Genomic DNA, 26212 nt, shown 5'->3' with positions numbered 1-26212 from the left:
GGCGATGTCAAATTACAGTTGTTATTTCTCCGCAGCGTTTACAACAGTCAATAGCCTGTTCATGTGTTCCTGCCGAGAGCTGTGTTTTACCCATCTGTCTACAACACAGTGAAATCCACAGTGTTACTGTTACTACAACTCTGAGTGTTAAATATTTACCCACCGTCCTTACGTTTACACACTCAGAGTTAAATTAACACCATGGATTTAGCTGTTTTCTGTCAAAAATGATGCTTGTCTATCAGCCGCTGGATATAAAACTTTATATCCAGGTCTATCAAAAGATGTCGTTTTTTGTTTTTTTTTAACACCCCCTTAACCTTGCGAGGTCACAACCATACTGGTATATGTTTATTTGTTCCTTATCCAGCGTAGCAAAAATGATCTGGTTGCTAGTAGGAAATGGAAGCCTCACGCTAGCTTCACTCACTGAGGTTTAACTCTGATTTATACTGTATGTCGGTGTGGTGCGCCGAGAATAGCCTACAAGCAATACAATAGTCTACAAGCTCATAACGCATTGCATTGTGAACTTGTAGATAAGCTATTTTCGCCGCAGGACACCATCATTGTGGACACTCATATCATAGGCATTGGTGTCATGAGCTGGCTCTCAGGTGACTTTGCCTGCACACCCTACCTCAATCCATGTAATTATTAACTCCTAATGTTGTGCATTCTCCCTCTTGCAAGTGAATGGCTTCTTGGTGACCGTTGTCTGCTATGTGTGTGTGTTGGTGTACTGCAGTTCAACGTTCCGGGGCATCTTCCTCACCCATTAACATATTTTGTCTATGGAATGGTGTTGTATTCAAACCGATCGCATCTCTTTCAAAGAAAAAAGACAAGAAGAAAGGTTTGACATGTCCCGTTCTTCGCTTCTCTCTGTCCATCAGGACGGATGGCAGACGTTGGTCGCTGGCCTCCCTGCCTTCCTCGGGCTATGGAACGAACACACCCAGCTCCACTGTCTCGGTAAGTAACCAACTGTGTATGCATAGATGTGTGTATACACGTTTTGCATCCTGTGTTTTTATTAATCCAAAATATGCCTCTTGCACAGCCCAAATGCTCTAAAATGCAACAACCCTAAAACCCTCCCCTGTCCCTGCCATGCCTCATGCTTGGTACCATACTCTCTACTTCCTCCTTTGTACTTACTCTCTACTTCCTCCTTTGTACCTACTCTCTATTTCCTCCTATGTACCTCCTCTCTTCTTCCTCCTTTGTACCTACTCGCTACTTCCTCCTTTATACCTAGCTTCTCCTTTCTTCTTTGTACCTAGCACCTCCGGTCCTCCTTCGCTCTATAATACAACCATCTTCTCCTCCCCCTCTGTGTTTCTCGATACTTCTTCCATACTTACTCTTCCAGCCTGCCATCCTCTCCTCTCCTCTCGCTGTGTTGCCACTCCCCCAGTGTTCACTAGCATCTCTACCTGCTGGCTGTAGAATGAGATGCCAGCATGCTTCAAAGGCAGCTAGTTCAGCTGACTGGATACTCTGGCTGTCTGCCATGATGTGCCATCACACCACACTGCTAGCCTGCCCGCTACATTCACAGTGCTAATAGAAGCACCGGCTTCATTTGATTAGCGCTCCTATGGTTCAGGGCTAACTAGAAAACCGTCTCCACTGGCAAAGAGGGGCTCCCGCAGCCTCAGGGGATAACATAAGCTGCTGCTCTTCATAGTATTTTAATAGGCAGCACCACAACGCCCTGCAGCAGTAGCAACCCCGCAAGGCCTATAATCTAACTGTGGGCTAAGCCATAGTGGTGCTTTAGCTATGCCACAGTTGCTCCAGGGCAAGCTGTAGTCAGTTCCTGTTCATCCCAATAATTGGCACAGTAGCTGTCTAGTTGAGTGGTTCTAAAGTGGGGTCTGAGGACCCCCAGGGTTCCTTGAGGGGTGTCCAGGGAGTCCTCTAGCAAAATGAGAAACTGTTTAATTATAATTGTTTTACCGGTTAGAACTTAGTACAATGAGAGAATGTATAAGAATCACTATGCTATGCTATTCTATCCTATTGTAGACAGTTGTAGAAGTATGTACTAAATCTAATCAAACAAACATCATCTCTCATGGGGGTTCCTGACACAGAATCTTTTCAAATGGTAGCCTAATACGTACGAATGTGGGGATCCTTAACATGAAAATGTTTGAGAACCTATACCCTAATCCAGACACGCCCACACGCATATAGTGCTTTCAATATCTTGAACCCCTACAAAAGCCCCCTTATTTGGTTCCATTTGTACACTCTCAGAGTTACAGCCCCATGAGGGTCGATTTGGTTCCTAATTATCTGTCATTTAGCTGGGGACCTCCTGGAACCCCCTCAAGGACCACTGGGGGTCCCGTACCCTACTTTGAGAACCACTGGACCTAGCCCATAGCTGCAGCTTATCCCTGCTCTGCTCTCCCCTCCTGCAGTAGCTCCCCAGCGCTGTTTGTAATCTGTGCTCCCTCTCTGCTCCTCCTCTCACACAGTCCTCCTGTTCATCTCAGGAGAAGCTTCACCAGCTGCCCTTCCAGCCCACGCCCGACGAGCTGCACTTCCTCACCAAGCACTTCAGCTCGGAGAGCATCACAGACGAGGAGGGACGCCGCTCACCCAACATGAGGCCTCGTTCCCGCAGCCTCAGGTAGGAGGAGCCTACCCAAACTCACTGTCAGCACTGAGCCCACACACATGGCCGCCGTGTGAGTGAATGCAGTAGTTATGGTCGATTATGTCAATTTCACTGCGCTGTCGCACAGCAAAAATAGCATGTATACAAGCTCACAACGCGTCTTGTAGATATAGGCTATTTTCACAGGCAAAGTTCAAATCAGGTTTAAGCGGCTGAATTACCTGTCAACCTGTCAACGGTTTTGGACATGCAAGGTTGTATGTCCAACAGCAACGATATCAACATGATATCAACACCAAGATAAATGCTTCATGAGACTGTAATACGCAGTACTACAATAAATTGCACATAATTTTAGCTCCCAGTGTAGCATTTACATGTACCGTACATGCCAGCAAGGGACCAGCAAAGACCCAGTTTCCACACAATTTGGGCTGGATGGAAGAATGATTAAGTTAACGGTGTTATACTTGTGGGAAATCTCACCGTCGCCAGCTGGAGGAACTGAGGACGATTTATACTTGGCGGGGGGGGGAGGGGGGGGGAGAAACTGCTTGCCTCTAGAAAATAGATTTTACCATTTTCTTTTTCTTTTTGTTATGAAATGACAACTGGTCACGTTCTAATTAATCACACACACACACACTTACATTATTCTATGTATTCTTCAACCAGTCTTTTGAATTAAAATAAGTAACACAAATAAACGCTGAAACAGTACTATCTATCTAAATTAGTTGGCTGCGGCCACATTTCACTCCAACAATCTTGTGACTTCTTGACTATCTGGGAGTCTGACTGACTCGCTTATACTTACTGCATTGCACTGTGTGTGTGTGTGTGTGTGTGTGTGTGTGTGTGTGTGTGTGTGTGTGTGTGTGTGTGTGTGTGTGTGTGTGTGTGTGTGTGTGTGTGTGTGTGTGTGTGTGTGTGTGTGTGTGTGTGTGTGCGTGCGTGCGCGCGCGCGCGTGCGTGCGTGCGTGCGTGCGTGCGTGCGTGCGTGCGCGCGCACGCACGTTCATGCATCTGCATCTGTGTCAGTCAGTAATTGCCAACAGAAAGGTCAGACGTCTTCTCCTTGACACACACCTGGCAGCTGGGAGTGAGCGTGAACTCTCCTCTTTGGCAGCTAAAACACTCTTATCACTTTTCACCGAAACCCCTTTATCTCTGATGCTCAGCCTCCAACATCTGTTCATGTGTCTGCCACTGGAAACCTGGATCAGCCTGTCACACAGTAAAAGACAGAGTGCTAATCTGAGAGTGTGAAAGTTGACCCTTACAGGTCAGTTTTTACACTGAGTTAAATTAACATCCCAGATTTTACTGTGGATATCTTTGTGTACCTAATCGCCAGCTTCCCATTATCACTTTGTCTTTAGCTGTTGGCGGTCTATTTCTTTTGACCTTTCACTCAGTCGCTCCATCCTTCTGCTTCCGTCCATCAGCCTGACTGTCAGACGTTGCTTCCGGTGTCTTGGCTCTTCTCATTATGTTGTCAGTCTGTCCATTTCTGTCTTCTATTATCGTTCTAAACCTATTTTCTTCTCTCACTCTCTCCCCGTCTCCCTTTGTCCTCTATCCCCCGTCTGCCTCTCTAGTCTGTTTTTATTTATTTCTCTCTCTCTCTCTCTCAATCTCTCTCTCTGTCTCTTCTATCTCGGCAAGCTTGCTTATGTGTCATGCTGTCTTTTTATTCATTTTCCTCACTATGGTCTTTCATGGAAAGATATTGAACTTTTCATCCGTCGAGATGAAAGGCGAATAAAGCTTGAATGGAGGAGAGCAGATTTGTGTCTGATTAGACGGACACCAGGCATTGTGAAACCTCCCCAGTCGCATCTTCTGCTTATCCACCGCTAGCACACGGACACGCGCGTACACTTTCACACATACTGCTCGCACATGTCACGTGCACACCCATACACACACACAGATTAACTTGAATCACAGGATGCCTGAATACATTTTGCCCCCATTCAGTCCTCACACAGCTCTCTCTCGCTCTGTCTGTCTGTCGCTCTTGCTCTCTCCCTCTCCCTCCCTCTCATCCCAGTTGAAGAATAACTCGGGTGTCTCAGGTGAAAGGTTTCTTCTTCTTTTTCTTCTTTTTTTGTTAAGGAAAAAGGAATAAAACACCATGAGAGGGCGAGAGATGGATTTTTCAAACAGGAGACATGGCAAGAGTGAAAGACAAAGTTAACAGAGAGATGAACACCAAAATGAGGCAGGGAATTCTCACACTGCGATGACCTTTGAACACACGCACGTACGTGCACGAGCGTGCGCGCGCATACACACACTCCTCCGGGAACTGTGAGTGTGGAGGGCCAGGCTGCCACCATTGGAGCTGTTTATTAGATTTGTCTACTGAAAGAGAGTGTGTGATATTAACAGCTACTTCTAATCCGCTCTGCTGAACGTCTCCAAGTAGTGATGTATAATCGAGGGAGCTACACAGAAAGAAAGAGAGAGAGCAGATGATTAGAAAGAGGGGAGGACCTCATCTATTGTAAACTGGAGAGAAAATGTGTAAAATGGCAAGGGGGAGAGAGATGAAGCCTTATTTATACTTAAGTTACACGTTGGTGTTTTGCATTGGAAATAGTGGAACTACAAGCTTCCAACGTGTCACGCTGCAATCCATTGTGAGCTTGTAGATTGTTTATTTTTCTGCGCAAATAAGTATAAATCAGGCAGAAGAGCGAGAGAGAGAAATTAAGTGAGAGAGTAAAAGGAGAGAAAAGGGAGGGTGGAGGATAATGATTGGGCCCGAGAGGGAGGGATGAAGGACGGAAGATGAGACTGTGCGTGTGAGAGGAATAATGAAGATGAGAGAGAGAAAGTAATTAGATGCTAATTCCACGGCCCCGCTGTGAGGGATGACAATCGCACGTCTTTTCCACTCGTTTAACAGCCTCCCTATTCCCTATCAGGTTTTTTTTATGTCCTCTCTGTGTTCCCTTATTCCCTCTCCTTTCTTTCCGCTCATGCAATCTTTTATCTACAGTATATGTCCGTCTGTCCTACTTCTACTTTGTCGATCTATCTATCCATCTATTTACAGTATGTGTGTCTGTCTGTCTACACTACCTGTCCATTTTTCTACTAACTCCCCCCCTCCTCCTCCCTTTCTCCGTCTCTGCCCACCTCCTTTGTCTCTCCCCGCCCCTCCATTTCCTCCCCGGAGGTAGAAATGAGCTACCCTCATCCATCCATCATGTGTTTGTCATATCCAACTGTGGCTACAGTGCGTTTGGTTAATGAACAGCCCAAGCAGCCTCATGTCCCGTGACATACACACAGTGACTTCTCATCCAGGACACAGTGTATCATAATGACAGACACAATGTCACCGGCTATGTTTCCATCTCCAGCTGTGTTTATGCAAATTCAGATACAGATATGAGGCGGAATGTTATTTTATATTTTTTTTGTACATGAAGGAATTAGAGCGATAAATCATGACGGAAACACTGGCGTCGTTGCTCATTTTCCTGCTGTCAGGTTGACTAATAGTAATCATTTCTGACAGACCGAGGCAAGCGTTTACCTTGCCATCAGTGCTATTGCATGAATACCATCTTACCTATATTTTCTCTTATATGACCGGTTAACAAATCAGACAAGAATCTTAATTGGTCCCAAGTTGATTTATAGCCGGGTTTAATACTGTTGGTATCTAGATATGAATAGTGCTATTCACAGTCAGCATTGGACAGTCTGTAAGTGGTTTTAGCCTTCTAATAGCATAAAGTCCCTGAAATCAATAGCGGGCAGACTTTTGGATGGAAGAAGCCAATCTGTGTATGGGCAAACAGAACCTTGCCTGTACTGTGCTGCTTCTAAGGGAGATGATAGTTAACTCTAGGTCAGTGTGTTCTTTCTACACAAAGCTTTGAAGCTCCAGGGGACCTTCATCCAGGGAATTATCACTCAAACCAAAGTAGCTTTGAGGTGTTATTCGTTACACACATACTCTTTCAATTGTGTGCACGCACAGTCACACACACACACACACACACACACACACACACACACACACACACACACACACACACACACACACACACACACACACACACACACACACACACACACACACACACACACACACACATAAAGACTTGCAACAATACGCGCTCACTCACAGACACACAAGCACCTACACAGTCTACTATAGATGCACACACATGCTCTCATCCCTGCCTGTCCAACTCTCTCTCTCTCTCTCTCTCTTTCTCTCTCTCTCTCTTTCTCTTTCTCTCTCTCTCTCTGTCACGGTCAATTAGGCTCTTCATTTCCCAAGTCGCCCTCCTCAGTTTGTGAAATACCAATGTTATTTCTCTCTCTCCGGCGTCTTCCTTCTCCATCCCTCCCTCCCTCCCTCCCTCCCTCCCTCTCTCTGTCTCTCCGTTACAGTGTCACCGCGTGTCTCATCTGATTTACTTCGTTTATTGTCTTGGCTAATAAGCTCCTTTTTCCATTTTAGTGCCTTTGTCACAGGGCTGACATCACCGTTTAGTCAAAAAGATCACGCCATTTTAGATTTCAATATTCACACATTATCTATAAAACACCACAGGGTTATAGTGCATATTATAAGTTCCTTTATACATGGTCTTCTCTCATTTAATTTGACACAAGATGTTAACACGACGAGATATTATGCTCATAACTTTTGAACTGGTCTGTTCAAAACAGACCAAAGAAAATTAAAAAGTACATTAAAAAGTCTTCCACATACTTTCTACATGCAACCTAATCTAAAAAGGTCATTTCTCAAAATAATGACAGAAATCGTTTTTGGCAGGGATTGCCGCGAGCTGATTTTTATTTCCCATTATAGGAGAAATATGCCCTGTTTTCTCTAATTAGCCTTTGTCTGGCTGTCTGATGTTATTCATCCCTTTTTTTTGCCCCAATCCCAGTTACAGTATAACTCGGTTTTAAAACAGGAGCTTTTATTTAATAAAGGCAGGCAGTGCTCAGAGCTAGAGGGGCAGACAAAGGAAAGGACAAGTGTTCTGTGAAAATGAAAGTGCGTACCTGCAGTACGTACCTAACAGCCGCTGGCCGCTCATCCATCTCTGTCACCACTAACCTTTTTCTTCCACCAGCAAGGATGAGAGATTTGATTTTGTTTCCAGTATGACAGACACGAGACGAGACACACGTTGCACAGTGAAATCCTCAGTTACCTTTCTTATTTGCGAGACATCTCGCTCATAAATAGTCAAATAACCGGGGTTACATTTGTAACCTATAGTTTTAATTTAACTCCTTCGAGGGTTTTTGCACTCTTTAGACTCAAGTGTGAACCATTTAAGCCCTATATACTTCCACATGCCTTTATTGTGGTTTATTGTGTGTGTGGGTGGGAGGGAATTCTGTATGCGAGTATTAATGTAACTTGTTTTCTTTTGTAATAACAAATTTGACATTCTCATAGAATGTCAAATTTGTATTTTCATCTAAGCTGCAAGGTTGTGAATGTGCACATGTTTTGTGTGTGTGTGTGTGTGTGTGTGTGTGTGTGTGTGCGCACACACGCACACACACTACCTACCTGTGTGCTGCCATGATGATAAACGGCCTCTATGATGTTGCGCTCGTATGTCACGATGCTCTCATTTCTATTAGGCTCGGTAATTGGACATTGAGCTACCCATGGGTGACTTAAAGCATTACCTCACCCCTCCTGTTCGTGTGTGTGTGTGTTTGCGTGCACGCACATGCGAATGTGCACATGGTCAGGGATGACTCACACCGTGGCATCTGGAGCCTCTGTTTTGTTTTTTTACCTCGACATGCGGTCCGCTCCACCCGCAGTATGCAATCTTCAGGATTTCACACCAATTATTTGGTCATTGTATTTTTCTGGGGTTTGGCGTTTCGGTTGCTTTCATTTCCAAGGAAATTATTTTGTGTTTTTCAAGTGTTGGCTTGCGTGATTTGGCAATACGGTGCACCAAACGACCCAAATAGTAGGCTGTAGCTTTATTCATAGAAAATGTGTTCGCTATATGTATTTAGCAAAGAAAAAATTCATCACAAATTCCCTGGAGGGAATAAATAACACACAAGGCCACCAAAATCCTCAGAGCCCTTTGATTGAAATATCTCTCCCCCTTTCTGTCTCTGTCTGTCTCACACACACACACACACACACACACACACACACACACACACACACACACACACACACACACACACACACACACACACACACACACACACACACACACACACACAGCATGCCCACGGATTTCATCACCTCATCACCTATCATTTTTGTCTAAAAGGTCAGGTCTACTGATGTTACTATTTGGTCTTCCCTTTGAAAGAGAGAGAATTGCGGGGCACAGGGAAACATCTCTGCAAGGAGAGGAGTTTAAAAAGACGGAGATAGATGAAGGACAGCGAGAGGGTTTTGTATTCTTTGGGGTCTAATATGGACTAAAATACACATCATTGTCTCTCTCTGGACATTGGCTTGCTCTCGCTCAAGCCCCCTTGAGAGCTGACCTTTAGCACTCTAGTCTGGTAGTGGACGGGCCCAATGAACTACCCACCGTGTGTGTCTAGCTGTCTATCTCTCCATCCCTCTCCCCTCTCTGTCACTCTCTTACTGTCATACACTCCATACAGTCCATAGGGGATGTGGGGGCTGTAGCCAGAGGTCTCCAGAGACGCTACCTTTGTGCCTATATCTGTCCATGTGCAGCGGTGCATGGCCATATCAGGGTGGTTTTGTAGTATGGGCTGTCAGAGAATTCACTTTACACCTCTGTGACCTGCCAGTGTCTGACACACATGCACACACATAAGATGAACACCCTTAGGTCTTGTGAGCATGTGCAACCTCCACTCCTTTTTTTTATTTCGGTGATCTTTTTGGCGACCTGACCATCTCCTATCTGTCAAGTTAGAAAACACCCACACACACACACATGTACACGTACGCACGCACGCATGTACGCACACACGCAGATTTGGTTCTGTAGCTGAGGGACAGGCTGGAATCCCTGGTGTAGGCTTATAGAAATCCTGACCAATTGAACATTATGGATCTCAGTATCTCTCTTAAGGCTTGGCTGACCACCAGTGATTTTCTCCACTTATATCTGTGTGTGTCTGTCTGTGTGTGTGCGTGTTATTCTTTCTGTTCCAGCCCCGGGCGCTCACCCATCTCCTTTGACCATGAGATTGTGATGATGAACCATGTGTACAAGGAGAGATTCCCCAAGGTACGTATGTAGGCGCACACTGGTTCTGCAGAGCAGAGGTGGGCCCGAAGTGTTTTATGCTTCAGTGACAAAAAGTCATTCGACAGAAATAACCTACTTTCAGCTGAGATGTGATGCATTGAAACTTTTTCCGGTTGAAAATGCGACATTTTGTCGCCGAAGTATGAATTAGGCTTAAGGGGATGACTAGAAAGGAAACACTGAAAGTATACTCTGCAAGCCCGTGTCATAAGTTCTCTGCATGTGTTCTAGAGATGCGCGGATGGGCTTTTTTGACACCCGAATCCGCGTGTACATGTTCATTATCCATCCATCATCCAACCGCATTCATTATATCATCCAATTTATAGATGCGCACCGACCGCACCGCAGGGATGCACAATGCACATGGGATTCTATATGGATACGTACTTGTACAAACAATGTCACTCACCACTGTCGCATCACCGATGTAGTGACTGTATACATTATCCATGGTAACAGCAAGCCCTCCGTCTCCCATCACTTTCTCACATCGCAACTTTTCATAAGCCATATCCAGTCGTCGGCAGGGTTAAGAACTTCACCAAATCAATCCCACGCCAAACTTTTATTCCTCCCTTCTTTTTTTTATATCCTCCGTTTCTCCCCCACTATAGCTGCCTTTAGTCCACTGTGGTGTTGTTTGGAACGTGGAAGGACCCCTTGCCGGCACGTGTAGTAGGCGGCTAATATGTGCCTGATGGACAATGACGTAATATTAAAATACTACAAACGCACGCACGCAGAGATTTTGTGCTTTTTAAAAGCTATAATAGGCCTACAGATAGACATTAATTTATATCCCACATTATTTCACCCGTGGTTTATCCAATATTAATTCATCATTTTATTTGATATAATCCACCCAAACTGTGGTTATCCGCGGCTAAAACTGCGATCCGCACATCTCTAATGTGTACACAAATATAGGTGCCCTTGCTGTTCATGCATCTGTGTGTGTGACTCATCCCCTTCTCTCCCCTCCTTTCCCCCGCCACCAATCCCTCTCTCCAATCCCACTCCCTCTCTTCCTCCCTCCCTGTTCCTCCAGGCAACAGCTCAAATGGAGGAGCGCCTTGCTGACCTGCTCATCTCCTCGGCCCCGGACAAAGTTTGCCCCCTGGCAGACGGGGTCCTGAGCTTCATCCACCACCAGCTAATAGAGCTGTCCAGAGACTGCCTGGAGAAAAGCAGAGAGGGCCTCATCACCTCGCGTTACTTCTACGAGCTTCAGGAGAACCTGGAGAAGCTGCTGCAAGATGTAAGTGGACAGTTACTGACTCTTGTTTTGGTGGGTTGTCAGTTGTCACTGCCCTGCAAGTAACAACCCCCCCAAAAAAGTAGTCCGTAAAGTCAAGAATATAGCTCAAGCCAGGGAATCAAAGGGGATTTTTTTCCCTCTGCCAGATGTAAGGAAAATTCACCCCATTGAATTCCAGTGAATCTGAGACACTGTAGAAAGATAAGCCAGTGGAATTACTGCAGTGTTTTTTGTTTTTTACAAAGAAGGAACCCTAGATTGGGTTGATGGAGTTAATTTATACACAATTATTATTATTGTTGAATATGTTCAATTATGAAAACAGTTTGATACTTTGACACTGATAGATTTACTGAACATTTGCAGTAGAAACCAGAGATGCAGCTACAAACCGATATATTGAACAATAGGCATTGATCGCAATAGATTGATGGGTTTAAAAATAAAATGGAGAGAAGCACAGCAATAGACAAGTATTTTGAAGCAATGCAAGGCAGATCATCCAGTCACTGTATCAGGGGCATTGAGTAAGACATCATATGTCCCACCCACCCAGTCATGCTTGACTTGGCGTGGGCCAACTCACTGAGTGACGCACGCCCTCATTGGCTCATTCACTCATCGTTATACGGCAGTTAGTGTCTGTTTGTCATCCGGCTGTGATGTCATAGGATGAGGAAGCTACTTTGGCCAGTTGAACCATTAGAATCACACCTGCTATACCCCGTGGGCTCGTCCCCCAACAATATTCCACCCGCTATGTTCATGGCGAGATGGTCTGTAATTAACGTACTATCAGTTATTAGGACCGTGTGTATGTGTGTCATTCTGTATGAGTGTGTCTGTATGTCTGTGTGTGCATCGGTGCTTGCAGGTATGCATACAGTCATGCTTACACTTCTGTGTGTGTGTGTGTGTGTGTGTGTGTGTGTGTGTGTGTGTGTGTGTGTGTGTGTGAGCATGTGTGCTCTGCAGTGGTGACATCTCTATTAGCTCAGTTTTGCCATGCCTGGGGGCTTGGAGAGTGACATTATGGCTCCCAGTTGCCCCATATCTACCCTCTGTTCTACTGGGACACACAACACACACACACACACACACACACACACACACACACACACACACACACACTCTGTCTCTCTCACACACACATACACACTGCGTCCTCCACATGCACATACAGATGCACGCACACACACATCTACCACCCTGATTTTAATTTCACACTCCAGCAGTCACCAGGGCTGACGGATGACTCTCTCTCTGACAAAAAAAAAGGAGGGAGGGAGGGGGGGCTTCTGAGGGACGTAGAGAACGAGGGATGAAGGCGGTGCAGAAAGGAGGGTTTGGGAGGGGGGTTAGGTAGGTAGGTATTCCACAACATTCGATTGGCTGCTGAAACCGTCCCACGCCGGTGGGGAGGTCTGCATGTGTATGTATTCCGTGTGTAGCCTGTTAGAATGCTGTTAGAGCGTGTGAGATCTAGACAAGAGAGAAACTCTCCTAAGGCACATCTGGAAGAGCCCCCCCCCGCCCCCCCCTCTCAAAATCCTCCACCACACACGCGAGAGAGCGAGATAACAAACGACACGGATGGCGCGAAGATGACATCACTCGTTAGGCTTTAATCGTTCGGTTATCGTTTGTTTTTGTTTGGGGGTATTGGTTTTTCGAGGGGGGCGAGCCAGCAGAGAGGGGCAGGTGGAACCAACGCTCAGCGGACAGGATGAGGCAGTGAGACAGAGGTGGATGGAAGGGTTGGACGTCAGCCTCTCTACGTCGCTTTATGGGAACCCCGCGTTTTCTTTCTCGGAGGGGGGGCGGTGAGGCCATGTCTCGCGTCTCGTGGCAGAGGAGGTTGGAGGAGGAAGAGGAGGCGGTGCTGGAGGAGGTGCTAAGGAGGAGCGAGTGGAAGGTGTTCACGCACGGCTGGCAGCAGGAGGAAGACGAGGCCAACGGCAACTTTACAGTTGAGTCCGTTTCCACTTCGGTTCGGTCGAGCGTCGTCCACGCGGAACACGATTTGTTACTTGAATGGTGAATTGTATTACAAAGTGTGAAAGATGATGTTTGGGATGAGGTGTTTAAGTCCACTTCTCTCCAGGCCCGAGTTCAAATTACATTGTGTAGCCATTTGAATTGGTTTAAGAAAGTTTTCAATACGTTTTCTTAAACAAGGAAACCCCAAGCTTTCTCCAAGTTCTACAGCAAATGAATAAGTTAGGTTAATAAATTAATTGATGGGTTTTGGATCCTTAGATACTGTATGACAATGTGTCTCATGTGATTTGTTTATATTGGAACAATTGATTGGAGCAATTAATAAGTAAATGGTATGATCAACTATTTTCAGGGCTCATTAGAATCCGTTTTTTTACTTCCTGGGTCCTTACTGTGGCTGGAAGGAGTTTCTTGGCCAATAGTTTTAGTCGCATACATTGTAGGTTTTTCAAGTTATACAATTTGAGTCAAACATTTAGAAGACAGTGATCTGAAGTGGGACTTATTGTTCAAACCTATTGTTTTTAGTGTGGTTTAATTGGAAACTAACACCCACCACCACGACTATGAGCTGAGAAGTTATTAATCTCTTTAACAGCAAAAGGATCAACTTAAGCTCACACCTTCCTTGTATTTGAGCCTATGAGACTTCTGCTTGTAGTAGTTTTGTGACAAATGCGAAAGTAGTTTATTTACAATTTAAATGTATTGTCTTTGTAGGGAGAGGCATAGGCTGACAATAAGCTACCTTCAGTTATGTGTCTACACCTCTCTTCCCTTGACTAAGATACAGTACATGCTTTTGGGAGTGCAAACTACCCTTGTACTCGTGTTAAGACATTAGTCTTTTGATTAAGCCTTAAGACCGGTCAAGCATCTGTGTCATTTTAAGATTTATTTGGCTATTCAAAAATAGCAGATATACAAGTTCCAAGTGGCACTGAGATCTGCTATTTATTTTTTTAATCGTGAAACTTTGTGCAAATCTTTTGTAGAATTGGCCTCAGGTCTTAATGGGTTAACGCACCTGTTCTAAATGCAAGTGTCTTTGTAAGTGTCCTTTTGTCTTAGCTCTCACCTCTCACTACTAGCCTCAGCCCTCCTCCCACCCAGATCATCCATTCCTATCACCCCCATGTCACGACCCCATTACAGAGCCCACAGGAGTCCAGCTCATCTCTCCTCTATTCCCCTCTGTTTCTCCGTCTTTTGCCTCTCCTCTCTTCCCCCTTCACCTCTCCTCCACCTCTCTGCTCTTTTTCTCTCTCTTCCGCTCTCCTCCTCGTCCTCCCCTCCCCACCATCCATCCATCCATTCCAGTCCAGGGGGCGGGGGGGGGGGACGAGTGACCTGCCTGGCTATCACCATGGTAACCCCCATCCAGGCCGGCCCTGGGAGCCCCCATTACACCCCTGTAGGTCACCTGAGGGTAGAGAGCCAGGGAAGACGGAGTGTCAGCCATACTGCTAACTCAGCTCTGGTTATCTGTTATAGACGCTAGCTGTCAGTGAGGCTGAAACAGGGCTGCACATCTCTCACTCTTGTCAGCTGTGTTGTTGAACCGGAGGGTTCTGACAGATGGTTTCTGAGGGCCAACTATAGACCCATACTACAGCTGTATGTGGTTTACAGTGGGACCACGGCACAAGTATTGTACCGTGGTTTTGGAGTGGCATGGGGTTCGGACCGTGTTACTTACATACTCTAAAAGCAACTTAAACCACATGAAAGGGCAGAAGAATCACTTCTTGGAGCTAAATCAGAATCGTTAACGTAAAGGGAAATATACAATATTCTTATCATATACGGTATGTTGTTGTTATTATTTTTTTTAAATATATTTTTGGGGTCTTTTTCGTCCTTTTTTGATAGGAACAGTAGACTGACAGGAAATGGGGAGAGGGTTGGGGGTGACACGCAGCAAAGGTTGTCGGGATTGGTAGTCGTTTACCAGCCTAGGCGCCCAGACGGTTACGCCAACTGTCCGGGCCGTATATTGTTATTTTTTATACTACCACGCCAAGATGGACGTAAAGAAACATTATGTTGGGGCTGAGTTTTAAAGGCAGAAAATCATTGCACACATGCATATACTGTTTTTACAGTATGCTGTTAACACATACTTTACACTTACACTTCTCACTTGGGACACTTACCCTATGCAGTGTGGAACTGTCTGGCTCTCTCTTTCTCTCTCTCTCACACACACACACACACACACACACACACACACACACACACACACACACACACACACACACACACACACGCTCACAGATTGGTTAATTAGCCACTGCACAATGTGAGCCAGTCCCTTAGCTGTCCATTACTCAATGATCACTGACTTATACAGTCAGTGCACACGCATGTTCCCTGCACACACACACACACACACACACACACACACACACACACACACACACACACACACACACACACACACACACACACACACACACACATTATATATGCACAGCTAGATGCATATACAGTATTTAGCACACACACCCCCACACACACACACACACACACACGCATCTCCAGTGCTTTGGCGCTTTCATTACCGTTATAAATTATTCAGGGTCTGATTGGGGCCCCCAGGGCCTTGCTCGTGCCCGGCTGTCTGTCTGTCAGCGTGGCTGCCATCATGTCTCTATTAGCCACACACACAGCACACGTTGGCCCGGCCGACGCATTGTTTATTAACTAGCTCTGCATCTCCATTATGCTGCTTTGACACATACAGTCAGAGAGGCCTGCTTTGCGATGCACACGTATATAGTACATGCACCATGCGTCCTACAGTATAAGCACACACACACACTCTAAGCCACACACACACACACACACACACACACACACACACACACACACACACACACACACACACACACACACACACCCTCTCCTCTCCAGAGTGCTGCATGTCCTACAGGGTGTTTGATTATGCTATATAGCCTTCCCTAATGTCCTGAACAGACGCACACCCACACACATGTCCACACACACACATCCTGAACAAACGCACACCCACACTGGTGTCCGCAAACACGAGCTGAACAAACACAAACACGCACCCACACACACACACACACACACACACACACACACACACACACACACACACACACACACACACACACACACACACACACACACACACACACACGCACACACACATCCTTCCTTCCACCTTATTTCCAGAAAGCCGGCTCCAGCCAGCTGCTGGAGATTGCAGGGTAAATTACACCATCTCCAAACTGACAAGACATTTCACGGTGAATGTTGGAGAATATGGCTGAGGTCATTCCCATTTCCATTAGCCGGGACCCGGTGAAGGGAGCCGCTGTATGTGTGTCTCTGGACCCTTTCCGTTATTTTGCCCTTGCCGTTCTTTCTCCCGCCTTTGAGAAGCGTAAACAGAATGCAAGGAGAGCTGCCATCCCCAAGGTCATAAAAGGCGTACGCGATGATGATAAAATATTTACACGTAAGACCTGAGACGATTCTTTAAAATGTTTTCTAAATCCTAACTGATTTTTGAAAAAAATACAAAAATATTTTTTACGATTTTTCAAAAATAGCAGATCTACAAGCTCATAGCTATGAGCTATGAGCTTGTATATCTGCTATTTTTGAATAGCCAAAGAAACCTAAAGTGACACAGATGCGTTCCAGGTCTAAATGGGTTAATACAAAAATGTGACATGACAGAATAACTGGTTGGGACTATATAATGTATTTTGGGACCATCCAACATACATTGTTTGGAACAACACTGACAAATCTCTTGTCGGAGGAAAACATGATACATCCATAGAGTCAACTGCTCTGCAATTGTGAAATCTTATTTAAAGATTGCTTTTTTTATTTATTCAAATGTACGCCTGTGTGCGCTAATGAAAAGGCTAGGATTTTATGAGCCCTGGCCTCATTAGCCATCCTAAAACACACAAAGGACAATGTATAACTTCAAGTTCAACTGAATGTGATTAAAGTTCCTCTCAATGTGTGTGTGTGTGTGTGTGTGTGTGTGTGTGTGTGTGTGTGTGTGTGTGTGTGTGTGTGTGTGTGTGTGTGTGTGTGTGTGTGTGTGTGTGCGTGTGCGCATGCTGTGTCCAGGCTCACGAGCGCTCAGAGAGTGTGGAGGTTACCTTCGTCACAAAGCTGGTGAGGAAGCTGATGATAATCATCGCCCGGCCCGCACGCCTCCTGGAGTGTCTGGTAAGTAATACGGACCTTAAGCCCTGTACTGTACATACAAAAAATGCCGAACTACAACCACTGAGCTGGTTTTAAACTATTGCATTTCTTAAAAAAGAAAAACAAATGTTTTTTTTTATATTTGCCCAAAATAGGGAGGACAGGGTTAATGTGGTCAAGGAAGGTACACTTACTTTTGTCATACAATGTATTTTAAATATTTTTGAAATGTAATTTATAGTATGTTTCTTACTTTATTACATTTTTAATGCTTTAGTCTTTCTTTCTTTTTTTTCCTTTTTTTAAAGCGCCTATGTTATTACTGTAAATTGAGTTGGGTTTGAAAAATTACAGTGGAATTATGTCCATTCCTCCAATTATGTTTTTTTTCCTCCAAGGAATTGCTTTTTTTTATAGTGGAGAACTAATCTGCACGCATGGTTAATAAACAATTTAAAACTATCCAGCCCTAAGTGAGAGGTGATTCAAGCAGAGCGCTTCATTTATGGACTTCCTCTGGGAAGTGAAGTTAGCGTGTGTGAGTGTGTGTGTGTGTATGTGTGTGTGTGAATACACACCCTCAGAACTGGCACTGTTCTGCCCCCCCCCCCCCACACACACACACACACACACACATTCAAGCCAGACGTGCCTCCAGTCCACGCTCTCTGCCCAGCTAGCGTTAGGGGAGTTGGGGTAGACATGGTGCTCCATCAGCCCCCCCCCCACACACACACACACACACACACACACACACACACACACACACACACACATCCAACCGCTAAGCAGCCTGTCCTTTTGAGCAGGTGGAGGCTGTGAGATGAACTGAGAGGGAGAGAGTGGCCAATGAACAAAGAGAGGAATGGTAGGACGGAGGGAAGAAGGAAGGAACAAGGACAATAACTTAATTTGCCAGGCACTTTATTTAAAACGCATTTATAAGTGCGTCCAAGTTTAAAGATTAAAAGACATAAAATTAGAGAGACTGAAGGGTTTTTAAGGAAAATGTTTACAATGCTTTACAATGTTCACACTTTCACACCGTATTTAACAAGACACAGAGTCTAAGAACAGCGTGGCTTCCATTTGCAATTGAAAAGGCTTTCAGACAGTTGGTTAAATTAATTAACCAACAATTAATATTACCTGTCAAACTGGCTTGAATAACCCTACATATAATAGCCAACATCTTAATAATGTAAATTGAAAACATTTCCTCAGTCTTACTGTAGGGAGAGAATTGCTTTCCATGCTACAGGGATGTGCATATTGAACAATGCCTACACATCACCACTGATGTGCTAAAGTGCTAGCCTGGTATCCAGCCTGCTTCGCTACGTTCGGCGGACTTTTTTTTCTCTCTTCGCTTCTCAGTCTGGAATGCACCCCATTGACTCGTTTTGCAGAACTACACTGGAACTACATATGTTACGTTAGGCAACGTCGTTGCTGATTGGATGTTGTTCAAACGAATGACGAATCACAACGATCCCACTGTTTTTTTTGTCCCGCCCCGCACCACAGACCGATCAGAAGCCACGGCACGACTCGAAACGTTTGTCATGTCCCGCCTCCCTTGGAGATAGGAGGCATTCCAGACTGATAAGCGGAGAGAGAGAAAAAAGTCCGCCGAACGTAGCGAATCAGGCTGGATCCCAGGCTACTAAAGTGCTATCGTGAGCTTTGTTTACTAACGTCGATAACGTTGCCTACAGAGCTTGGCCTTGTGGTGCGCTTTGGTGCCATGGTGTAAAAAAAAGAGAGTTTCACTTTTTTACTTTGTTTGACATGAAAGATGAGACTGTGCTATAGGTTGCGGCTCAGCAGGCAGGTCATTCCATAGTCCAGATGCACAGTCCAGATAGCAGAGAGGAGAAATAGAGGAGAATGGAAGTGCAGAGAGGAGAGCGATGTACAGAACCATGCTTACTGTCAGAGGGCACAGCGAAATAACCCTTGATCTACAGTATACTTGGTTGTGTGCGGATGTCGCACTGCAACTCATTGTGAGCTTGTAGATTGGCTATTTTTGCACAACTAAGTATGACTTGGTTTTAAGAGGATGATTTGTATGTATTGTTGTGAATACATGAACCCCCACAACCCAGCCTAAACATTAGTTATATTGAAGAACTTTTGCTATACAGTGGAAGGGTTATGTTTTTCTGTGCCATGTACCCAGTTTCTCCGTGTCATGTTGTCTGTTCATCTCCATGACCAGCAAGTCTTCTTACACTTTTCTCCTTTCTGTATCTTCTCTTCTTTCTCCTCCCCCTCTCTCTGTCTGTCTGTCTGTCTGTCTGTCTGTCCGTCTGTCCGTCTGTCCGTCCGTCCGTCTGTGTGTGTGTGTGTGTGTGTGTGTGTGTGTGTGTGTGTGTGTGTGTGTGTGTGTGTGTGTGTGTGTGTGTGTGTGTGTGTGTGTGTGTGTGTGTGTGTGTGTGTGTGTGTGTGTGTGTGTGTGTGTCCTTCCAACTGTAGGAGTTTAATCCTGAGGAGTTCTACCACCTGTTAGAGGCAGCAGAGGGCCATGCCAAAGAGGGCCAGGGCATTAAGTGTGATATCCCCAGATACATCATCAGCCAGCTGGGCCTCACCAGGGACCCCCTGGAGGGTATGCTAGCATCAGAGCTTCCCTCTTTGTGTGTGTGTGTGTGTATGCACGATCAGTTGATGAGCTGGTGAAGAATGTGCTTTAAATCATACACCACTATTGAGACTGTAATTCGATTAGCTATATTCTGACTCACTAATGTTGCAAAGTAAGTAGTTTACTAATGGAATGACTTAACTTGATGGGACTCATTGATTTGACCGGCATGAGTGGCAGGAAACTCAAATGTAAACAGGTTCTCTTTAATATTAATACTAATAGATATTCATTTTCACAACATTTAGAAAAATGTAGGTAAATACATTTTGGATCTAACAGCTAGCGTTTATCATTGGTTTGATTTGTTAACTCTGTAATTCTTCATCTTGTGTGTCTGCAGAAATGGCCCAGCTGAGCAGCTATGACAGTGGCAACCCAGACACACCGGAGACTGACGACTCCATAGACGTGAGTGTTTATTCTCATGGTTGAGTTAACTTTTAACAAAAAAAAAGTTGACTTTTGAGAAGTTTCGACCATTCTTTCCCCACAGACATATTTCTGCCCCTTTTCAGTACAAAGTCTTTGTCAAATGTATTAAACTAGGCCTAGTTTACTACCCAGAGTACCCCCCCCCCCCCCTCCCCAGCGCCCGAGTTATGCCCGGTACAGTCATAGCCACAGACAGTCAGATATTCTATGAATTTATATGTGTGTGTCTGTGTGTGTGTGCGTGTGTTTTCCAGGGTCGAGGAGGCACAGTCCCAGCCTTGCCACCACCTAAAACTAAACCACCTCAAGAAGAGGACTTTGAAACCATCAAGCTCATCAGCAACGGTGCCTATGGGTAAGATGTTTCTCAAAAACAGCTTGTACATCTGCTAATTTTTAACCTTTTTGAAAAATCTTGAAAGTGTGAGAACTACTGATTTTAGAAGGCATTTGTAGAATCGGCCACAGGTCTTGATGGGTGTTAATCTACCTCAAACGATACAAAATAGGGATGCCCAGGGTTTCATGTGGTTTAATCAATCCTCTGCTCCTCAGGGCTGTGTTCCTGGTTCGTCACAGGGAGACGCGTCAGCGTTTCGCCATGAAGAAGATCAACAAGCAGAACCTGATCCTGAGGAACCAGATCCAGCAGGCGTTCGTGGAGAGGGACATCCTGACCTTCGCCGAGAACCCCTTCGTAGTCTCCATGTTCTGCTCCTTTGAGACCAGGAGACACCTCTGCATGGTCATGGAGTACGTGGAAGGTTAGTAAAGCACACACTCACATTTATGAGCAGAGTTTTTTCAGTGGGTGCTGGGGGGGTACCTGACACACCCACGAACCAACAATTTACACTATCCTGTAGAATTTGTGTTTGTTTATAGAATAATAACATGCCTGTTGTACACCAGCAGTAAACTGAGCACATGCGCAATACGTTGTGTGTTGGGCAGCAGTCATTCCATAGCTTGCAGGGTTGTAACCATGGCGAAGGCTTTAACCTCCCATAGACCAAACTCAGAATCTCCGGCGTTGACAAATAAAAACTAAATGTAATAAACAGCTTACATTTTGGGAAAGTTAAAAACGGGCGTCGTTATTTGGTGGATATGCTAATGGTAATGGCAGTGTGCAAATTCAGATCAATTGCTCCTGCCATTGAGGAGAACCGGGCAGTACAGACAGGTTCTGTCCACAGAGGTTTCCTGTCCACAGAGGTTTCCTTAATTATATGTAGGATAACTTGCCTGTAAAATGTTTGTGAGACTTTGTATAATATGCAGGTAGTGTGCTCCTGTGTGCTCCTTCAGCAGACCTAAAATGGTCTTTCCTGCGATCGGGGAGCGCGTCTCACACAGCTTCCACTCATTTATAGTGAAAGAGAAGTAACTGGAAATATTGATGTGGTAGATGTTAAGTCTACTGATTACTTTGCAAAGATGTAATACATTTGGAATGCTGAATGCTGCTCTGACTGCTAAACTTGGGAGAGATCAATAGTGGTGCGGTATGAATTTGTAAAAGATTTGGACTGGCTAATTATGCCTCCGCCCGCAACATCCATGGCTGGACGCATTATGTTTTCTAGTTGTCCGATATCTGTCTGTCTGTCTGTCTGTCTGTCTGTCTGTCCCATTCCCATGAACACGATATCTCAGGAAAGCCTCGAGTGAATTTCTTCAAATTTGGACTCGACAAACTTGGACTCAAGCATGAACTAATTAGATTTTGGTCCATCCCATTCTCTTGTACTCTCAGAAACACCTGGAGGGATTTCATTACCTCTGGAACAAACCTATACTTGGACTCAATGATTAACTCATTACAATTTGGTGGTCAAAGATCAAGGTCACTGTGACCTCCCAAAACACGTTTTGGCTATAACGCGAGAATTATTGTGCTAATTATGTCGAACTTTTACACAGGAATGTATAATGTATATGTATATTGGCAAGTATAATATCTCTGCTGTCGGGCAGAAACCAGCTATGTCCAAAATATTAACTTTTCATGAAATGAAAAAAAAGAACACCACAATACTGCCTCATCACAGTTGGTATGGTGACTTTATACATTGTCAGATATTGAATGTGTTCTTATATTATCATCACTTTACCGAAATACAGCTCAAGTGTAGTTAGGAGGTTTTTGACCATTAATGTGGAGATTGTTTTATGTTCTGTCTGACTTTGTCATTATAATCAACGGTATTCAATAGCACAGATTTATTTTTAAAAAAAATGTTAAAAATGGAGATGGCTGGTTTCTGCCCGACAGCGACGATATAATAATATGATGAAGTGAAGATTTTGTCAGTCAAAAGTCAAGGTCACTGTGACTTCATCTCCTTCCCATTCTCTTAACCCATTAACACATTGAGTGCCAGGGTTTTTTCAAAACAGGGTACCCCCAGTGCCTGGAATTTTAACAATTTTTGGACCTTTTTCAAGTAGTCACAAAATATTTTCAGTGATCACCGTCCTCATGGTGATCCCCTCATTACACACACAGGGGTCTCGTACAATCCGGGGAAAAACATTAAAAACATTCGGTAATCCGTTCCATAGTTGCAGCCAGTTGAAAATAGTCAAAAATACATGCTAAAAAAGAAAAGTACACAGGAGCCGAGATACAGGCTTTTGAAGTCATAAGTTAACCAGGAAGTGGATTGGAGTCTAAATCTTCGAAAAATCATATCTCTTTTTTTTTTTCATATTTTTGCCCAAAAACGGTCATAACCGTTTTTGGCACACCTCGTTTGGATTATGAAAAACGGTCCGGACCGTTTTTGGCACTCAATGTGTTAAGACCTGGGGCCGATTCAAAAAATGTCTTCTAAAACAGTTTTCTGAAAAACTTATCAGTGGTGCTCAAACTTTTTCATGTCAAGGATCCCCAAAATGATCTGTATTTGGCTGCGGACCTCCATCTCAAAATATTTTGTTCCAGGGACCCCCAGAAGCATGCAACCACAATGCGGTATTTCTAGCCAAATTTCAGTTAAACTGTTGCTTCTTCCTATTGCATAGACGCGAATATTTTTACTGTAATATCACTAAGTTTTACTTGTACTACATGTATATAATATTTAGGTATAAGATTTTAGTAGCTCATACCCATGTGCTGGAAGGCAAGCTCTGCTCCTGGCTCACATTTTCTGTTTGGGAATGTGTTGTGTTTTGTTTGTGCTGTTTCTCTGGTGCTCTCTGTCTGTGTCCAGTGATATCACTTGTTTCTTATTTTTCATTCTCTCACAGCATTTCTGTTGTGTCTGGCTTTTTCTTAAGCTGTCATTGTCCGTCATGTGTCTCTCTGTCTCTGTCACTCTAACTGGTTGTGTGTGTCTGTGTCTCTGTGTGTAGGTGGTGACTGTGCCACTCTTTTGAAGAACATAAGAGCCCTGCCAGTGGACATGGCACGCATGTACTTTGCAGAGACGGTCCTGGCGCTGGAATATCTGCACAATTATGGCATCGTACACAGAGACCTGAAACCTGACAAGTAAGACACACACACTTTTAAAAGTTGTTTTTACTTTAACACAGATGTCTGGCATCAAATTCTCTTTTTTTGTTTTATTTACTTCCTTTTCAGCCTAGGATATGTTTGGTGATTGACTGACTCCTCATTGTTAAAACACGGCACGCATGTGTGACAATCACTCCCTCATGTAGTATTCAAACAGCCAGCAGCATAACCCAGTTCCTCGCTCTGTTTTACTTACTTACTAACACATTCAACAAGGAAACATACTGTAAGCATCTCATTATCCCACAGCCAGCAAATTGCAGGCATTTCATATGTTACTGGGCGAGTCATTAAATTCACATTGAGTAATGTCTCATGAAGTAACTGGACATGAAGTAGCAAAGCTTTTATAAAGGAGCATTTGGTCCTATTTAGCAACTTGAAGCATACATTCAGCTGTCTACGTAACAACTTAGGCCAGGGGTCTTCAACGTTTTTCAGGCCAAGTACCCCCTAGCTGAGAGAGAGATGAAGCAGGGACCCCCTCTATATTGTATAAAATTGTGTTTCAGATGAAACTTTTTTTTTACCTTCGTCTGCTCTTTTCCCCCTCTACACCTATACCTCTTTGCCAAAAATAGCCGATCTACAAGCTCACAACCCCTCGCGCTGCGCTCCTCAGAAAAGGGATGCTAGGGTTCAAGTGGTTAATGTAAAAATAAAAAATCATTTCACACAAAGATTTGGAGGCCCCCCTGTAGTAACTCTGAAGACCCCCTAGGGGTCCCGGACCCCGCAAAGCAAAGCAAAGCAAAGCAAAGCAAAGCAAAGCAAAGCAAAGCAAAGCAAAGCAAAAAGCAAAGTTTGTTGTTTACCCAGGGTGTCGGACTAAGCACGAAGCTTGTTTCCAGCCGGACCCTGTATGGAAGCCTTGCTCAAGGGCTATTCAGCGGTGATTCATGATTGATGTGATGAATTGGGGAATCGAACTAGGGACCTTCCGGTATCAAGGCCGCCCCTCTAACCACTAGGCCACCGCTGCCACCGCTGCCCGTGTTGAAGACCACTGACTTAAAAGAAAGACTGAACTTCCAGTTCACCAGTCCAGCCACTAGAACATAGATTAGACCGTAACAAGAGGGAAGTCCAGTATTATTGTGCTTGTTCTATTGTGTCGTGTCACTGTTAGCACTTCTTGTGGACCTTGCCATTCTAGCCTTTCACTTATTGTACCTGTTTGAGTAGTGACAAATACACCCTCTTGATTCTCTTGATTATTGATTTCTCTTAAAGTCATAGGTTTCGGTTTCCGACAGGCACTGTTCCTGGTCTGGCTCAGTTAGGTTGCCTAGTCTTGTTTTATCTTCCATGACCGTGATATTTAAAGATCATAATTGTTGTTTCCCTTCCTGCAGTCTGCTGATCACTTCCATGGGCCACATCAAACTGACAGACTTTGGTCTGTCTAAGATCGGTCTGATGAGTCTGACCACCAACCTATATGAAGGACATATAGAGAAAGACACCAGAGAGTTCCTGGATAAACAGGTACATCCCCTCAACCAGAATACTAACCAATTTTAAGTTATTGTTCATTTATTTCATAGAAATTAAGCTCTGACCTCTGGACCATTGGCTGTTGCCCGCTGAAGTGGCTAGTGGGAAATATAGTATTATCTTTACCAGCATTTGGTTAACCTGGAACCAAGGCTACATAGTATTTTCTGTAATCAGTGAGTTCAGTCAAAATGGAAAACTAGTATTATAGTATCTAACAAATATCTAAAGAAGCAATAATCTTTTCTCTTCTTGCAACTAAGTTTTGTGTGTGTCTGTGTGTGTGTCTGTGTGTGTGTCTGTGTGCGTTTCCATCCATCCGTCCAGGTGTGCGGTACCCCAGAGTACATTGCCCCTGAAGTGATCCTTCGTCAGGGCTATGGGAAGCCAGTGGACTGGTGGTCCATGGGAGTCATCCTCTATGAGTTCCTGGTGGGCTGTGCTCCATTCTTTGGTGATACCCCAGAGGAGCTGTTTGGACAGGTCATCAGTGGTGAGTAGGCTACCAGAGGCTAGAATCTCAAAACGTGGATCAGCTAGTTATTATATCTGAATAGCACGTAACCGTTGTCCTCCTCAACTGTCACACAGTAAATATTCAGTCATGCATTTTGTGTTGACCATCAAAGTGCCTTCCCCACCGCCGGGCCTAAAACCAATTAACATCATTAAACCCTCCCACTGGATTGGTTTGGCCACGCTGAGCATGGTTATGCAGCCGTGCTGACTG

At 44.6% G+C, this 26212-nt stretch overlaps 1 protein-coding gene across 15 annotated transcripts in view; it reads left to right on the top strand.

The window, feature by feature from the left end:
- mast2 (microtubule associated serine/threonine kinase 2) overlaps positions 1-26212 on the top strand; it is a 206502-nt gene that overhangs the window by 158863 nt on the left and 21427 nt on the right. For 11 of the 15 annotated variants that reach the window (XM_084065797.1, XM_084065795.1, XM_084065800.1 and 8 more), the window contains 12 exons: positions 897-975; positions 2493-2647; positions 9810-9885; positions 10958-11167; positions 17291-17392; positions 19853-19985; positions 20365-20432; positions 20711-20811; positions 21012-21220; positions 23820-23958; positions 25341-25473; positions 25810-25975. In XM_084065797.1, coding sequence (XP_083921923.1) covers positions 897-975; positions 2493-2647; positions 9810-9885; positions 10958-11167; positions 17291-17392; positions 19853-19985; positions 20365-20432; positions 20711-20811; positions 21012-21220; positions 23820-23958; positions 25341-25473; positions 25810-25975 — 1571 coding nt within the window. Of the gene's footprint in view, positions 1-896; positions 976-2492; positions 2648-9809; positions 9886-10957; positions 11168-17290; positions 17393-19852; positions 19986-20364; positions 20437-20710; positions 20812-21011; positions 21221-23819; positions 23959-25340; positions 25474-25809; positions 25976-26212 lie in introns of all 15 variants that reach the window. The other 4 variants (XM_084065801.1, XM_084065799.1, XM_084065793.1 and 1 more) reach the window with 2 other exon arrangements.

This window comes from Gymnoscopelus microlampas (genome assembly GCF_963454915.1).
Source record: "Gymnoscopelus microlampas genome assembly, chromosome: 9".
Taxonomy (NCBI): domain Eukaryota; kingdom Metazoa; phylum Chordata; class Actinopteri; order Myctophiformes; family Myctophidae; genus Gymnoscopelus; species Gymnoscopelus microlampas.
The sequence above is the reverse complement of the archived record's forward strand: the minus strand, read 5'-3'. Positions and strand labels throughout refer to the sequence as shown.